At 38.8% G+C, this 13232-nt stretch overlaps 1 protein-coding gene across 1 annotated transcript in view; it reads right to left on the bottom strand.

The window, feature by feature from the left end:
• Window positions 1-13232, bottom strand: part of PCDH15 (protocadherin related 15) — a 2701201-nt gene that overhangs the window by 2260853 nt on the left and 427116 nt on the right. The window contains exon 3 of the mRNA XM_086921939.1: window positions 8351-8416. Coding sequence (XP_086778065.1) covers window positions 8351-8416 — 66 coding nt within the window. The remainder of the gene's footprint in view (window positions 1-8350; window positions 8417-13232) is intronic.

Genomic DNA, 13232 nt, shown 5'->3' with positions numbered 1-13232 from the left:
TGACACTGGCGTGACTCGAGCCCCGGGAATGGGGTATCCTAGGCCATATTATGGTTCAGGTAAGGGCAGCTTATGCTCCCCTCTCCAATTCAATTTTTTTATTGACCCTAGAGAACCGGGTTCACAGGGCAATAAATTGGCTCAGGCACAGGGGTCTTACACCCTCTCCCCAAAGTAATTTTATCTGGCTCAGGGTAGGTGTCCCCAGGTTCTAATAATGGCTCGGAAAGAGGGAGTGCCTGTTCTCCTTTCAAAGGTAATGACATCAGCACCAAGGGCTGGGATCCCAGAAGCCTTAGAGTGGCATGACCGCTCCCCTCTAAAATTACATTATTGTGACCTGAGGGCAACGGCCCACTTCTTGAGGGATTTAAAATGAAAAGGCAACTCTTTTGCTTTTTCAGAACACCACCCTGAGTCCTAAAATGGCTTCTGCAACATCATTGTTGATTTGATCATTATCTATTGAGCCGTCGGGTCCGTGGATCCTCAGTGGTATCAAAATACATACATTTTTAACTGTAATTCCTCAAACCCTACTGATGGATTTACACTGAATCACACATTCTTGGTGAAGACCTAGTTTTCTACCAAATTTGATGTAATTCTATTTTTGTGCATCATTGTTCAAAATTGCATGGTGAAAATATGTTTTTGGGACCCCCCTTTTTCTTGTCCCCTGATTGCTGGATCACCACAATACATTCAAGGAAGGAGCTGAGGTGGATGATACTTTTTTGTGTAGATTCCTCAAACTATACCAAAGTTATAAACAAACCACAAAAACAACTTCCTATGGAAACTTGGTCCTAACATAGTTACCCAGTGGTGACTGCCACTGGTGATTATATACATATATGCACATACACATATACAAAGTCATTTAAACATTTTTGGCACCATATGAAATAAATCTAACTAAGGTCTGTGGAAGAGGTTGTGGTGTACGGAATGTCTCAGTCACTCCAGTTTTCCTCTTCACACCACAATCTTCTGAAGCACCTCAATTAGTCACTCTTTTTTACCTGACAAGGTGAAGGTCAGCATCAAAGCAGAAGTCACTAAAATTCTGGAATTGAGGGTAGGGGCCATTGAGCCCTTTAGTAGTCCTTAGTCCATCCCAGTGTTACTGGTGCCAAAGGTGGCCCCACCAGGCGCCACTGCAGACCTCAATTTCTATGTTGATGACAGGGGCTCAACTCGGTCCCCAAGACTGAAGCACAACTTATCACCCAAACTGTTGAGAACATTAATAGGTTAGGAGCTGCCACGTTTCGGAGCACGTTTGACTTAACTTCAGGGTACTGGCAGATTGCTCTGACTGAGAGGGCTAAAGAGAAGTCAGCCTTTTCTATCCCAGAGGGCCACTCTCTGTTTAAAGTAATGCCCTGTATGCTCAGGAATGCCCCAGCCACCTTCCAGAGGTTGGTGAACCAGGTCTTAGTTGGGATGGAGGCCTTCAGTGCCGCATATTTAGATAACCTGGCAGTCTTCAGCAGCACCTTGCAGGACCACCTATTTCACATACAGGAAGTGTTTCAGGCTCAGTGACAGGAAGGCCTGACTATCAAGGCCAGTAAATGCCAGATAGGGCAGGGATCTGGGGTGTACTTGGAACACCTGGTGGGTGGGGGAAATGTGAAGCCTCTCCAAAATAGGCCAAAATAGAAACTATGCTGGGCTGAAAGCCACCAAAAACTGAAACAGAAGTGATGGCCTTCCTGGACCTCAAAGGGTACTATAGGAGGTTTTTCAAGGGATAGGGCACCATTGTTTGCCCCTTGACTGAGATGACTTCAAGGAAGAACCCCAAGAAGGTGATGTGGACAGAGGCTTGTCAGAAAGCCTTTAACTCCCTAAAACAGACCAAATGCACAGACCCGGTGCTCAAGGGCCATGCCTTCTCCCAGAAGTTTAGTGTCCAAACCGATGCTTCAGAGCTCAGTATAGGGGTAGTTATGTCACAGAAAAATGAAGAGGGCCTAGATCAACCTGTAGCATTCATCTCTAGGAGGCTTCTTCCCATGGAACAGAGGTAGAGTGCTATTGAGAGAGAAGGCTTGGCTGTGGTCTGGGCACTGAAGAAGTTGAGACCGTACTTGTTTACAACTCACTTCGGGGTTCAATCAGTTTCTAGGCCCCTCAGGTGGCTAATATAAATGAGGGGTGGGAGTCCAAAATTGTTGAGGTGGTCCATTTTCCTACAAGGGCTGTACTTTATAGTGAAACACCTTGCTGAGTCCGACCACTACAATGCTGATGGTCTCTCCAGTTTTTGTTGCCTTTGGGAATAGAACTCCCAAGGAGTTTGGTAGTTCTCTTCACTTTCACATAGGGGGGGCACATGTTAGACCTGTCAGACCTAGGGTGACGAGGGCTAGTTTACTGGCCTCCTATTCAGAACCACAGGGACACAAAAGGCTTACTCCATCCTGAACCAGCACATAGACCGAGCCGGAGTGAGACCTGACCCTCCAAGTGATGCCCATCCAGTCCTAGACCCTTGAAAGTAGTGCTAAAAGTACCCAGATAGCCAACATCCAAAAGCAGGTAAGATATTTTACTATACACTGCTCTGAAAATCAGGAAGAGACCGGCATCAACCTGCTCGCTTATCCACCAAAGGTGCATTGTAGGTCGAATTGACTTTGCGGCTTCTCCAGCTACCTTCCTCTCCAAAGCAGCAATGCCATTCTAGTGGTCCATCACCAAAGGGGTATCCATACTCATTAAATTGTTTTTGGCTACAGTCCTCTGCTTTGTCCTAATGGAGATTTTTCACTTCCATTGCAGAAGTCCGAATGTAGAAATCTTTAACGCTGCTTTGACCCAAAGCTATCCAGCAATGGCAATCCATCTTCAGACAACTCATGCAGCCTTGCCCTAATGAAGTTTACCTTCTCATAACATTTTTCTCAAAAACTTTATAAGTCTGATGGTAAGCACTAACGGGACCCATTTCACTTCTTGTATACAAACTGCAATCCATCGCTGTGAACCTTATTTTCCAACTTTGACCCGGTCTTGCGCGAGTACTTGTCCAGGGTTGGTGCCTTGATATTTTAAGAGCTAGTTTATACAGAAAAAATCATACTTCCAGTTCTACTGATTGTAGTTTTGTAATTTTGGCATCAAATAATTTATTAAAATGTACTCTGTTTTTCTAAACTGGACTGGGATTTTTCATGTGTTATGTTTTCACTTTATTACTATTTGTGTGCTGCATAAATACTTTACACATTGTCTCTATGTTAAGCCTGACTATTTTTTGTGCCAAGCTAACCAGGGTTAAGCACAGGTTAATTTAGTGACTTTTTGGGTTCACCCTGCAAGAGACTGTGGCTGTTGCTTGACCAGGGCTCACATCCAAGTCAACAAACAACCCAATTTCTAACAAGGTGCTACAGATAAAATAGGTAAATATATATCACACTTAGAATAACCTCACAATTGCAGGCTCTCTGTGAATAGTTTAGTCAGACTTCTATGTTATGGGTTGTAGGACAATCCTTCAATATACCTGTCTTTGGCAACCTACATCACATTTTTTCCTAAAGTCAAAAGTCTCCCAATATTTGGTGAGCACAACTTCAAGAGGCACGGTTTGCCTAAGTGCAATGGCTGGGAGGTCCCCAGTGAGAGATCCTCCCACCAGAAAGAGTGTCCGATGGACCTGTCTTATCAGAGTCCTCCATGAAACTTGTTAGGAGGTGAAGCTGCAGGCTCCGTTGGGAGGGGCGGAACCAAAGCAAACGCCTCCTTCCCAAACAAGTTAAGAGCCCTCCTGTTGGACCTAGTAATGCTTTATTCTTTGACAAACCTCTGCTTACCAGCAGAGTCAGCACAGGACATCAAGTATCACGTGCAGTCTCTGGGGCTCTGGACATTGTCACACTCTCTCCCTCCCCTCTTACATGGTTGGCACAGTGCACAAATTATACTTTGAACAGCAACTGGGAAGCCAGGAAACCCACTTGGGTCAGCAGCTACATTAATCCCTCTGCTTTTATCTTAGTCAGAGTGCACTGATGACGGTTTAACAGCAATCAGGGAAGCAGAAAGATTCAATCTAGCACCCACATCAGCTCCGGCATTGCTACCATGCTAGTGTACACTTTTGGGCTGTTCCTCCACTCAGGCACAGGAGCTGGAGTCCTCTGGGGAATCAACTATAGCCCAGGTAGCTCCTGCTCCCCTCCATTAGAAGGCTAGCACCCTGGAAAAGGGAAAACACAGCAAATCGTTGCCGACTCTGTTCTTCCGGAAACGAGGACCTCATACACATCATCTGCATCTGCACAAACCTTCTGGACATAAGACGTTCCTTGCTTCGAGCCTTATGGAATCAGAAGGGCATAACAAGCTGCAGACAGGCTGTGATGCTATGTTTTAACCCCGTAGAAACCCAGTTAAACTGCAGGACAACAAAATATTTGGACATAGCGGCCAGCAGACTAAAAGAGACAGCCACAGGGTCTACCGGAAGCACTAGAAAAATTAAAACAACAGTATGTACCTATCCCTCCAATTTTAATGCACAGCATCAACCCAATTTGCGATTTTTAAAATTTTAACCACATAAATCTTGTCACAACCTGAATTTGTCCTTTCTTTGGGTGATAGAAGTACGTTTTCTATGGTGCCCAATTACATTTTCTCATGGCACCAGGTAACGAAGATGTGGCCCTTTAGAAAAAAAAACTTTTATATTCTGAAGTTGATTTTTCTTACAAATGTTAACTCAAAGGATGAACCAGTGTTTTTTTCTACAATGGTCAGAAGTAGTTATTTACATTAAAATGTGAAATCTAGTTGTCTACCTTAATATGTGACCCATAATTCACCCAAAAATTAATCAGAACAGTGCAAGGTACAATAAAGAATATAAACATTCAGGGATCACAGTGGACATCACAAATGTTGATGGGATTGCATACCAGATCTTCTACAAACTCCACAGTTAAAGAATCAACCACTGTACCAATGTTAGGGTGACATATGGTTTGTAAAAAAAAACAGTTAGGTAGGCCTACATTGTAGAAAGTGGTACTTTTTCAATGCTGCCAAGATAAACCATCTAGTGTATTTGATGTAAAAGCCACAAAAAATGTCAAAATGCAAAGACGCTTGGAGTGATGTGTTGTCACAGCAACAAGGCAGTACACTGGTAATCCCTTGCTGGCCTAAAAGGAAACAATCACATTTCTGATAGTTGGAAGTTTGAATCTCACCAGCAGCCCTCATTCCCATGGATTAACTGTAGTCGGCAAATATTGTTCCATACCCATAGCAGGAGATAATTAATGAAAGAAAGTGATGGATAGAGGATTATTTTCAACTCCACCACTGCCTTCTGCCTTAATCTTTCCTCAAGGAAAGTGGTTTTCAGCTGAAGTCACTTTCTCTAAGCACTGAAATTATATAATGACCAAAAGAAAGATGATAACACATTTCATCTTGGTAAATCTCTTCAATTGACTTCTCATAGGGGAAGTTATACAAAGTCACTCTAACCACGCAAATCAAACCACACATCCACACAATGTAGCATGTTACCCATGTAGACAAGAACATCAGCGCCACACCTAGGGATAGTAATCACTATACACATATTATAATAAAATGCAATACAATATATTACAATATGCCATGTGGGTTGGACTAGTGATCGCTAAGCTCTGCTATTTTATCATGATGGACAACAAAGGCACAGATGTTAAAGAAAGCCTGGTTTATAATATACTTGTAATGCAAATTGATGATTCATTGAGATGCAAACTGTCCACAAGTGTCCCAGCAAATTGGCCACATAGTGTTTTACGGGCAAGAATTAAGAAGTGCTTCTTTTGAAACAAACAATTCTTCCATAAAAATGGCTCTTGGGTACCAATTCAGAAACCAGATCAATGATATAACCTATGATTAAACATATATCAAAACTGCTTGCCATTTTTCTTGGGATCAGCTTGTACGGTGGCCATTTATAATGACAGTTTGCCTGACGGTTTCAAGGGTCTTATATACAGATATGAGTACACGAATGCAGACCACTATGACTCAGAAAAATTAAGACAAATATCAAACGTTTTCACAGGAAGTGAAGCGCTTGCTAAAGTCATATATGAACAACTTTTGCTGAGTCAATTTTAACAATATATTGCTGGTAATTCATATTTGATTCAGGGAGTATCATGCTACCATTCAATATTTTACAGCATCAGCAACTTTTTGGGGAAGTATGGCATTAGCAAACAATCTCCTCTTTACTTCACTTGTGTAGATTTCAAACTGTTTGACATGGTAGGTAGTTGTCTAATATATCACCTTCCATATCAGAAGCCCTTCCAATATTATAGTTTAATACTTGGAATTCAGTGTTTCAAAATCCAGTTTAAGGCCAACATTCAAGATCTGTTTACTAAGGAGGGAAAATGGGTGCAATTCACTTTTTATAGTACTTCTTTTATTTCGACTTTTTCTAGTACATTTGGATTTAACATTGAGTGCATATATCAAGACTTATATCTTTGTCATTATTTTTTTTTTCACTGATGATATTCTGCTTATATCACACACAAATCAGGTTGTAATGATGAGCGGATATGCTGGCATTACAAGACAAAAGAAGAATCAACCGTCAATTAATGGTGGCCTATGTCATTTTAAAGATATTACATTGGTGGCAGATCAACAAGAATTCACACACAGTTGCTTTTATCTGGAAACACTATTTTTAACATGCTTAAATGAAATGCTGACTTAAGGGGAAAATGGTCCAGACAGGGACAAAGATTTGAGTCTTCAGGCTGATTAATAACATTAATGGTGATTCCAAACGGATTTTATCCAGTTCAGATGGCACTAATCCACTTTCTAAAGTTTTCAGTCATTTACATGAGTTTGTCCCCAATAAAGGAGATGTTTCCATTTAAGTTTTAAATATAGTGGTCTTGATGGCCCAAATATGTTAAGACTTCAATTGTAGTAAGGTAACATTACTCTTAAACTGATAAATAGAAAGAGCAACTATTTGATGAATATAACAAAAATGACGATCACATACACTCTATTAGTTTGAAAGAATTATATTGTTAGATATGACTCAATTAATGGATAGGATGGAGTATATGCTATGGTTTTACTGGATTTATACAATAGTTTTAAATGTGTTCATACTTATTTTAATTTTATTTTACGTGATTGATTGTTTGAATGTCTTCTTCAAGGTGAGTTAAATTGCAAAGAAATTACTAAATACATTTTACTGGCTAGCTTTCAATATAATTGCATGCATATAGGGACCAACCAAGCAAAGACTAAATCACCAAGATGGAAGAAAATGAATCCTCACAGAATCAGAAAATACCACCAATTGAGTTTGACAACCAGCCCACTGAAGAAATACTTGTTTATTATATTACATTTGCAGTATTGCAATGTATATATTGCTAAGGTGAGAAACTACTAGGTCTTTCCCCTGGCAGAAACTGGGAATAAGTATGCTTATGATGGCTATTTCATTCATACTGAGCTAGCATAAAACATGCATAATCCTGTCTTCTACCAACTTAATGAAATGCTTTCTTATCTTCAAATAATATGTCTGTTGATTACTTATTGAAGTGGTCAACAGAGACATGCGAATCATTCAGTCATGGAAAACCTCCCCATATGTTCTATGTTATTTGGAAATTTCAACTTTCAAATTTGGCCCCCTTTATGCTTATTTATTCTTATTTCACGATTTAAGATATTTCTCACTGAATTTTAGTTTCAAACAAAATAAAAAATAACATAATTCTTCATTTAATGTCTTGGAATAGTAGGAAATTATAATTGCCTTGTTATTTCTTGGCACATTTTTCCCTGAATGCTGCCAATTGTTAAGTGTGTTACTTTCTTCATGTCATTGTATGATACTATATCATACACCCCAAAATGTAATACAGGCTGCTCCTTGTATGATCTGCTTTCAAGGCTGAATGGGAACTACTTATGAATGGAGGAAACAGTATTGTGGGGCAAAAGGGATTTTGAAATTATGCAGCTGAGTCCTGACAGATATTGCACTGCTCGCCTGATTGAGCACACTATTCTTAATGTAATGACAACAGGCATAATATTACTTGTAAAAGGCGTTTTAATTGTAGGAGTAGCAATAGTAGAATTAGTAATAGTGTTAATGTTATAATTCGTTTTGGTAAAGTTATTAGTGGTATCGTGATTTGTGCATTTAATGAGCTCTTGGAAATATCAATGACTACAATCCAACTTAACCACACAGTGCAATGACCAGGCAAGTTTAATTCTGTAAACACTTTCATGAACAAAGAAATGAGGTATTTCTTACCATTCCGACTTTCTTCATCCACAGATGCTATTGTTCCTGGAATTCCAGACCTTGCTAGCTTGCAGTCTAAAAATGAGAAAGTATAAGTGCCGTCAGTTGATTAATACTGGTGTTTGGGATTCAGTGTTATGTGTAAATCTACTGCAGAGAAATCTGAAACGTGTAAACATGAACCTAAAACTGGCATCACTTTAATAAAAATAAACATAAATAACTATTTCTGTGTTTCTCCTGTAGACTAACAAATTGTACAACTGCTTTGGCTACATTCGTTTATACTGCTATGCCCACTTCCACAACCATGTTTGGAAGCTCTATTTGGTTGTAAAGTTTAGCATATATTCTAAGGTGGTTAAGCACATTCAACATCCAACAAAGTATTAGACACCAACCAAAATCAATGTTTGACTAGACCTGAATGAGCACACATATCTGTCTTCTCGAATACAGGTAGAGTTTCAAAATCAAAGCAGAAGTACCAAATATGATGGAAGTGCAGGTTTCTTACTAATCTTTGCATTTCACAACACGATTACACATCACTACATCAAGATGCTCTTATAAAATTATAGATACACATTTAGACAAGACAACGCCGTGGACATGTTGCTATAATTGCACTAGTAATAAAAGCACTGGAGCACTCGCCTTTTGAGCAGGAATCATGTTATGAGTCTAATTAATGTATATGAGTGGACGAATACAAGACATTAAGGTGTAATCATAAAAATAAATGTTAAATATGATTGAAATGTCAGTTTAATAAAAAGTGAAGTAATGATAGTGTTCAAACAGAAATTGGATGATGGCCTAATTTCAGTGCGAAGGAGAAACAGACAAGCAATGTGCAGGAGATTATATCTAGCCATCTTACCCTCATATTGCCAGTCTGGAGTCAAAAGTATAGAGTCATCAATGGAAGCAGAGAAGAGTTATGAAAGAAAAGAAATAGGAATATAATAATGTTTTCAAGCAAGAAAGTATTAACATGCAAACACAGTCATTTAGTAGAAGCAAGCGAGTTGTTATAGAAACGTGAGAGAGAATGTAGATTGTTTAATCAATATGCTGAAGAGTGCAGCTTGAAAGTAATTTGTAAGTTACAGTTTAGAATCTGCGCTAGCCACTTCAAGCAAATAGTTTCAAAAGAAACCTGAGTGCATATCCATCGCCACAATCAGTTTATCTTTAGACTATGTGGAATACATTTGGCCCCTTTACCTAGATTCCACAACTAGCCCCAGGAGATAAAATCCACTGCTAAGCACCTGCGGGTGAGTGTTACTATGGAAATGTGATTTAATAGCATTAAATGGCATGGTTGAGTACAGTATATCGAATTGTTTTTTTACAGTATGTAACTGGCAACAGGCAATTTATAATTATTATAAAAATATGTTCACATTACCATAATTAAAGCACAAACTTAAATGAGAAAAACATAGTTTGCACCTGTTCTGAAAAACATTGCCAAAAATGTGATTATGTTGTGTCTTTTTGATAAACACTTGTTTGTGTGTTTGAGGGTCATTCAGTATACACATTTTCTTTTTAATGAGTCCTGCATGGCTAATCTACAAGACCTTCTTTCTAAAGAATCATCCCTTAGGGGAGTTCTTTACTTCCATGTCCTTTGCAGAACATGTTAGTGGTTTCAAAGATAGGCACATATTAAATATGTATGCTTTCAGATTTCATGTAAATAAATCAGTAATATATTGTATCATGAGGCACCATTCCAATTCTGACAAGTTATGGGTACTTTAAAATGTAACATTTAGGAAAATCCACTTTAGTGATTTAATTAAGTCTCTAAAAAATGTTGCAACATTGTTGAATTATATTTAACTATGCAGTGGCTCAGAAGCATAGTAGTGAAAGTGTTTTTCATGACCAGTAAGATACAAGTATATCGGAGAAAGGTGTTTCCAAGCAGAAGGTTTGGTAAAGTGAGTGAACGTGGTCAATCGTTTGTCCTTCCATTAAGTAATTCGCACATTAATGCTGATAAAATTACTTTTGTGATTCAAGAGACAATGATTCAGATGTTTAAGAACGGAAAAACAATGAAGCATTTCTCTAATGTTGCTCAAGACGAAATTGCACCACCCAATACACCACAGTTTAAAGAACTTTTGTATGAGGGACCTTTCAGTGGCGCCTCACAGAGGGAGTGCTGTGGGGCGGTGGGGCAGAGTGGGGTGAGGGGTAGTAAACTCTGACATACAACAAAAAGGAGTAAGGTAAGTAAATAAATAAATAAAACTACGTACCTTGCGCGCACTGCTTCACCGCAAGGTAAATCTCATTTTATTTATTTATTTACTTACCTTACTCCGTTCTGTTGTATGTCCGAGTTTACTACCCCCCCTCTATGCCCCTCCCCCCGCAGCACTCCCTCTGCGAGTCGCCACTCAGACTTTTTATATAAATGGCGGTGCTAGTGAAGATTTTCAGATTCTAGAACGAGGAATGTGGATCTTAGTTTTTTTGATAAGCATTAGCAGATCACAAATGTATCAGCTGCCTTCAAGCTAAAGAATTTTGTGCAAAATACATAATACATTTAATTTGCCAACTTCAGCAAGTTTAGTAACCAGCGAAACATTAAACAGGGAGTAAACCCTGAAGTTAGGGAGGCAATTTATAGAAACCATGAGTGAAAAAGTATGGTTGAGGTAGACCCTGCATGAAGGGTATGAGCTAGAGCTCAAAGTGAGCTCACAACTATTAAATATAAGTTTACCAGCAGAAATCAAATAATTTTTAAGGAGCTAATATTTTAGCAAGTAGGCCCAATTTGAAGCCTTAATCAGCGGTATTTTTGTATAGTCAGAGACAAAAACTAATCCCAGCATATTGGGAAAGAGGGGTTTCCTAGATATGGAAAAGCAGAAGTTTTGATTATTGTTATCTAAGTTGCAGGAAATGCAAGGTCACCCATATAATGATCGATAATTCAGAGACCCCAGCTAAATAAAAGCAAATCTGATAGCACCTGCAAATAGGCATAGACTGAAATGATTCAACAGTAAATAGGGTCTAAAGGTGTAAGATACCAACCTGGACAGGGTATAATCACGAATGGCCTCAACTGCCCTAGGACACTGTGAAAAGCTCTTTGCAAATGTATGATATTTTGTTCAGTTAGTCTGGTGTATAATATAATCTGAATATGGAATTATGTTGAATGGGTTTCATTGCTGAGCTAATTAGGAGTTGGAGCATGTCTAAACTCATATTCTGTCACTCCTTGTTAGTTAAATCGTGTTGCAAATCTTCTGGCCAAATTAATTTTATTTTTGCTATTCAAGTGTGTTAAGATTCGATATGTCTTTGAAGTAAAACCCTTACAGGTAGAGGGAACAGCCTAATGAGCTTGCATTGTTTCTACCGACACATCTATCCCTAAATTAATATCTTAATTTTATATATATAAAGATATTCACTCTTGTCCCGTTGATGAATTATCATGTAAAACAGTGAATGAGAAGAAACCTTTCTCATCAAAAAGTTGTTCTTATTCCCAGTTCCTTTTTCATCTACAATCTCTCACTACCATGGTGAGCCCTAATTGAATATTTGGGTTGCACCAAACCTGTGAAAAGGCAGTCTTTTATACCTCGTTCCATATTCTCTCCATAGGCCATATATTTGTTCTCAGTGTCGTAAAACTCAAATTTTGCAGAAAGCAACCTCCCAGTCCTAAAGGAGTAGATATACTCTATCTAGCAGTTCATGGAAATTTACCCTTTCCAAATAAATACAACTTTAAACTATTAAAGGCACTGAAAAAATCTTGCTTAGATTTCAGGACCAGCCATGAGAAAGAAACAAGCACTGTGGAAGTATCACCATCTTCACTAAGATTATCCTTCCACCTATTGATAATGATCAATGTGTGTTCTTCTTTATATCTGGTTGATGTTATCCAAAATCATACCAGAATTGAGTTTATTGTTATCTTGCACTCATGCACTTACTTTAATTCCTAACAACCTTATTGATTTAGGAGTCACCATACCTTGCATGTATAGGGTTAGATATGACTTTAGGATGTTAACAAGTATTCCTTTTATCTTTCCTTAGAAGATTCAAATCATTCCATTATTGGGAAAATATTGATAGATTTCTTTTTTCCAATAAAGAGGGCTGCCTTACAGCTACATATTCTTTCAAGCAAAAAAGATATTAGAGCTAAATTTTATGTAATTATATTTATCTATATTTATTGCACATGTTTCGAAAGGACCCACAAAAACAATGGTGAAAAGCAGCACCCTTGGTTAGTCCCATGGTGAATATTACTCAGGGCAATGTACAAATACAAATTCAGCAAATCATTCCCTGATCATCATGACCTAGGAGGGAAATGTATTGCTTCCAATACTTTTCTAAAGTGTAGGAAGTTTAAAAGGTGACATGCCTGTTTGGCATCTAGAAAACAGATTGGTAAAGATTCCTTTGAGTCATCTGTAAAGTATGTTGCTTCACAGAAGTAACTAGTATTCATTATCAATAAATGATATGGGAGGAACCCAAATCTGATTGCTACACTTAATGAATGTAGATGGTCAACTGTATTGCCAACCCTTTCAAAACCAGTTATAATATAGCCTTATAGCCTGCTGCTAATGGCTGAAATCAGAGCAACGATGGACAGGGGAGGAGCGGCGGTCCTAATACTTCTGGACCTTTCCGCTGCATTTGACACGGTCGATCATGTCACTCTGATCGACCGTGTCTCGGCTCTAGGAATAAGAGGCAAGGCTAAAGATCTGATTGCTTCATTCTTAGCCAATCGCCCCCAGACAGTCAAGATGGGTAATTTTACCTCCCAGACCTTCTCCCTCCCATGCGGTGTTCCACAGGGCTCCTCGCT

Source organism: Lissotriton vulgaris, chromosome 5 (assembly GCF_964263255.1).
Source record: "Lissotriton vulgaris chromosome 5, aLisVul1.2, whole genome shotgun sequence".
NCBI lineage: Eukaryota > Metazoa > Chordata > Amphibia > Caudata > Salamandridae > Lissotriton > Lissotriton vulgaris.
This window is presented reverse-complemented; position numbering and strand designations above follow the sequence as displayed.